Source organism: Chaetura pelagica, unplaced genomic scaffold (genome assembly GCF_000747805.2).
Source record: "Chaetura pelagica isolate M959 unplaced genomic scaffold, ChaPel_1.0 scaffold74, whole genome shotgun sequence".
Taxonomy (NCBI): Eukaryota; Metazoa; Chordata; class Aves; order Apodiformes; family Apodidae; genus Chaetura; species Chaetura pelagica.
In genome coordinates this window covers 1,229,664-1,234,909 of record NW_009952982.1, presented here as the reverse complement: position 1 = coordinate 1,234,909, position 5,246 = coordinate 1,229,664, and the positions used below count along the sequence as shown (strand labels likewise).

The window sequence follows — 5,246 nt, the reverse complement described above, 5'->3', positions numbered from 1 at the left end:
GCAAGTGCCAGCAGCTATCAGGATGGTGTTTTGCAGGAGCTATGCAGAACGTACATCCTCCCACGTGCGCAGAAGTGCTCCTTCATCTTTTTTTTTAGCTTGACAGCTTCAGGGAGGCTAGGAGATAGCTGTGCCAGGAAACAAAATAAAGCTGCAAGACCTGAGATTGTTAATTGTGTGTATCTCAGCATTTGAAATTCCGACTCCCAGTTAGTAAATTTGTTGAAGTCGTAGTATGAATCATCCCTACCCTCAATTTTAGGATCCATCACACAGGGAAGGGAGCAGAAAATTAGTCACTTTGTTAATCTGCTTCCAAAAAGTTATTTAGAAATCCATGGTGGAGGGGAAAGAATAAAATGAGAGAATGAGAGCAGCTCTCATGCATCCTGGTGCCTGCAGCCACCTGCTCGCTCCCCTGTGCTGTTTTCAGGGCAGACAGCAGGGCCCAGCGGCTGCCTGCACTTCTAGTTCATGATCAAAGTGAGCTCCTATCTCGAATACAGAGGCAGCTGGAAACCCTGCTGAGAAGTGCTTCTTCCCAAGGAAAGTGATTGTTATCACCCCCCCCAAAAAAAAAGCCCTTTTCATTACCTGATGGTGTAACAAAGGCAGCAACTAATTAAAGTAGGGGGTCAGCAGCAAAGCCTGGGAGAGGGAGGTCGTATTTGCAAATGGAACTATGAGACTGCCCCACAACAATTGATTTTTAGGAGTGATGGTAGAGAGCTGGAGGATGCATGCTACAAGGGGGGTGATGCTGAGGGCGAGTTGGAGATTTTGGGATGTATTGCCTGGTGGCTTTTAGGGTGGGTTTTTATGAATCGGGGTGATGCTGATGCAGTGGGATATTGCGGATGAGGTGCTGTTTTCAGGTTGTGATGTCCCTCCTGAGCAATGACAGAGGGATGCAAGGAGCATTGCTGGTTTCTCCCAGAGGAGGATGAGCTGCTTTCATCCCTTCAGCTTCTCCATGAGCCCAGGGTTCCATGGCAAGAGGGGCAGCCAGGCTGGTTTTGGCTGGGCTGGGATGAGGAGGGCAGGCAGAGGGGGAAACAGCCACCAGCTGTGTTTGCCACTCCGTTGCAAGGGGGCAGATAACACCCTGTATCCAGGAGTGAGCTAGGGACGGCTACCTCCAAAAACCTCAGAGGTTACAGTGAGTGGTTAACGGGCACACCTTGCACTTGCAAGGTTTTTAAAGAAATAAGAAAAACCATTGGATTTTTGGATGCCAGGGGGTGCAGCAGGGGGGCATGCAACAGAGAGGGATGAGCTAGCTGCTTTTCGGAGAGATTTTCCCATTACTGGGAGAAAAGCTGGCCACCAGTGCTCCCAGCTGTGTGATGGTGTCCTGCCAAGCACTGGTTCGTGGTAAATGATTGCCAAGGCGGGGCTGGGAGTTGGTGCTGAGTTTGAACCCAAACAGGTGCTGGGGACTGGTGTGCTGGCAGCCGTTCCACACCCAGTGGCATTCGAAACCACTGGATTTTTTTGGGGCAAGGTGAGGCTGTGCAACACAACTCACCTGGCTGGGTTATTTTTTCTTATATATTTTTAAGCTCCTGGCCTCCCCTGGTCAGAGCAAGTTCAATGCCAGTTGGGTACCTGGCTGGGGTGGGGACGGTGCTCCCTGGGATGTGTTTCCACCCCAAATGTGATGTTAGGGTGCTGTGGTGGGGGAGGATGGTGGCTTTGGGGTGAGCTCAGTGGTGCCCTGGTGACACTTGCCTTTGCTCCATGATGGGGGCCATTTGCAGCCTTGAATGCACAGGGTGTGAGGTGTGGTGCCAAAACACAGCTTTAAAATGAAATTGGGCTAAATCTTGCAAATTTTAACTGGGTTTGGGCTCACATGGAGGTCAGCCGAACACAAGGTGCCCTTCACCCCCAGCAGTTTTTCCTGGCTGCCCAGCCAAGGCAAACATGAGCTCAGCACAGAGGTATTTGTGGCAGCTGCTCCGTGCCCACGTTCCAGGGGCGGGCCAGGGGGTGGCACCGGCAGCACCCACAGGAAACAGCCCCCCCCAAGCTGTATCTTCCGCAGTTTCCTCAGGCCTTTCTTGCACCATGGCTGAAATCACACCCTTTGAGCCTTCCCTTTGGTTACTCAAGCAAGCAACAAAAAATAAGCAAGTGGTGGTGTTTAACCCGAGGTTTAGCTTTCTGACAGCCTGGCTGCAAACGTGGGAGAGCTGGAGCTGAGGGATGGACAGACTGCAACCAGCCTGGTTAGGCTGAGAAAGTGGTTTGGGACCCTCTGGACCGAAGGCCTAGAAATTTCCCATATATGCTGCTCCACTGGGGGCTTTCAGACAAGCCTGAGGCTAGAAAAAACATTGTTACAGAGGAAAAAAATACATCTTTGCACGGTGTTGAAAAACACTGTAAGCTCAAACATTTGAATTCTTTACAGCTTGTGCTTAATTTTGTTAATCTTTTTTATTTAAAGACTGTTGCAGTTGTTGAGCCACTAGAAGAGGCAGGGGTTGGGTGTGCCCAGGCTAATAGGTGCTATTTTAATGCAGGAGAAGTAATCGTGGGGTGGGTGTCAGGCTGGACCCTGGTATTGGGCAGAGCATCTCCAGGAACCCAGGCTTCACTGCAGGTGTTTGTGCCTGATTTCCCCTTCCAAACCCTACCTTTAGTCACATTGTTGTGCAGAGGTTTTATTTTAATTTCTTAATCCCTCTCTGATAAATTGAGATAGAGGTAAATAGATTAAAATGTGCATTATCTGCACCTCCTCTCAGTATCACATGGCAAGGGTGGGCAGCCTGCAGTTTCTTCACCTTTTCCAATATTGTTTGGAAAAATCCCCTGGTGGTTCCCTGACAAATTGTCAGAGAAATTACAGTGAAAGTCCAGCAACCCTATTAAATATCTGCATTTGTAGCAAAAATAACCTGAACATCTACTTCTGGGCAGCATGCAGGAACACAAACCCCATCATTTCCCACCATGGAAAGGTGGGTACCCACTGGCCAGACATAAAAAAAAAAAACAAACACGTTGTTCTGTTTTTGGTTTTCTTGCAGATGAACATCACTGTGTTAATAATATCAACAAAAACGCAGTGTGTGCACAGTGAGAGCCACAGAGATGGAGGGAAGGTGGCAGCAAGTATCTGCTTGGTCTAGGATGCACCTTATGAGATACTGGTGTTAAAGGTGATTTACTGACACTGCTCTTAGAGCATCTTTTACTCCTTGTTAGTGGCCTGGGACAGAAACCTGGTTTCTTTTCTCCCCACAGGCAATGACCCAGCACGTCTGAGGCCCAGCATCTGTGGGGATGGAGCTGAAGGTCTGGGTAGATGGGATCCAGAGGGTTGTCTGTGGTGTCTCAGAGCAAACCACCTGCCAAGAAGTGGTCATCGCTTTGGCGCGGGCCATTGGTGAGCCATCTGCATCAGCTGGGTGGGATGCCTCTTTCTGGGTGGACGCATCTGCTGATGGGATGCCCCATATCCAGGTGCTTGCTGGAAAGGGGAGCCCTTGGGTGGGTCAGTGTCCTGCCCTGGTGTGGTCAGGATGTCACCAGCTGTTGCCTGTGGGGTGGCAGCTATGGTGCACCATCACTGGCTGTGGCTCTCCCCATCTGATGTGGTAACCTCCTCCCTGCAGGTCAGACAGGTCGTTACATGCTGGTGCAGAGGCTGAGAGAGAGGGAGAGGCAGCTGCTGCCTCTGGAGTGCCCCTTGGAGCTGCTGGCCAAGTGTGGGCAGTATGCCAACGACGTGCAGTTTGTTCTGCGGCGGACAGGCCCCAGCGTGGCGGAGCGACCCTCCTCGGAGGGCACTCCCCAAGTCCCCGAGAGGACATTTATCCGGGCCAGCTTGCCCATCAAGCCCAGGCTTGCCTGCGTGGATGCATCCCGTTCCCGGGAGCCAAAAAAATCCATGACCTTCAACTTGGGTCCTACAGGCTCCAGTGAACAGTTTGCCATGAGCCGCTGGAGGCATCAAATGCGGGAAGGGATGGACATGGGGAGCAGTGGGATTGTTCAGCCCTCCAAGGATGAGCTGTTCAGGAGGGTGCTGTGGCAGCAGGAGCAGCTGCATTCCTTGGAGGCCCTCAGGGACACCCTAGAGACAGACCTACGGCTCTGGGAGCACAGCCAGCTTGACAGCCAGGAGGATGAGATCTTCTACCTGGAGCACCTGGTGCAGAGGAATGAGACAGAGCTGTGCGAGGAGGAATTTTGGCAGAGTGAGCTCCGACTGGAGAAGGAGTGTGAGCGGGAGCGGCAGGAGAGGGTTAGGAGTCTACGGGCTGACCTGGAGGAGTATACGCAGAGGATTTACGAACTGAGTGCCCGGACCGAAGCCCTGCAGAAGGAAATCCAGTGGGAGATGGCTGAGAGGGCCAAGAGGGGGAAGGAAACTCCTGCGCCCAGCCCCACAGAGCTGGAGGACATGGCTGTCAAGATGAAAAGGGACCTGGAGGCCAAGGTCAAGCAAGGCACCCAGCTGGAAATCAACCTGGCCAGCGTGGAGAAGGCACTGGAGGAAGCTGAAAGGAACTTGCAGGTAAATAGGCCCAGGTTGAGTGGCCCCATGGGGTGGTGGAACCTTCAGGAAGGGATGGGACCAGTTTTCCAGGGGCATGGAACCAATGGGTTGAGTGGGGTTGGTCCTGCCCCACCTGGCTGGTGAGCATGGGGCCAGGTGCATGGAGGTAGCTCAGTGGCAGTGGCCACTGCTGGGGGAACACCACTGCTGGGGGGACACCACTGCTGGGGGAACACCACTGCTGGGGGAACACCACTGCTTTCTCCTGGCTGACACAGGATCCCACATCCATCAGTCTCCATGCAAGCTGCATCTGGGCTGTGGCTTTTGCTGGCTGGTGCACAGGGAGCACAGCATCACCTCACTCTAGCATGGATGGTGGTGCTGGAGCAAATGGTCCATGTGTAAGGTTGGTGGTGTTGATGCAAGGGTCAATGTCATCTTGGAATAAGGAGCCATGGAGGGGGACAGTGCAGGTCCCTATGGTTCCTGTGCATGAAGCCTTTTGACCATGCAAGCTGTGCAAGGGCTCGGGTTCATGGTGAGGTGCTGCATGGAGATGGCAGCCGTGGGGGCTGATGATGCCCCTCAGCACCAGATGGTCGAGGCACCGCGTGGTGCCCACTGTCCGCCCGCTGGGTCCCGTTTCGTGAACCAAAAGGGAGAAGCGTTTGCCTAGCCAGGCGGTGGTAGCCGCCCTTCCCCAGGGAAGCGATGCTTCCAGCAGGTCGGC

At 53.0% G+C, this 5,246-nt stretch overlaps 1 protein-coding gene across 1 annotated transcript in view; it reads left to right on the top strand.

Moving 5' to 3' along the window:
- Nucleotides 1-3,255: 3,255 nt before the first annotated feature.
- LOC104387642 (ras association domain-containing protein 7-like) overlaps nucleotides 3,256-5,246 on the top strand; it is a 13,394-nt gene continuing 11,403 nt past the window's right edge. Inside the window, exons 1-2 of the mRNA XM_009996422.1 lie at nucleotides 3,256-3,397; nucleotides 3,627-4,531. Of these exons, the coding sequence (XP_009994724.1) occupies nucleotides 3,295-3,397; nucleotides 3,627-4,531 (1,008 nt within the window). The 5' untranslated portion in view covers nucleotides 3,256-3,294. The remainder of the gene's footprint in view (nucleotides 3,398-3,626; nucleotides 4,532-5,246) is intronic.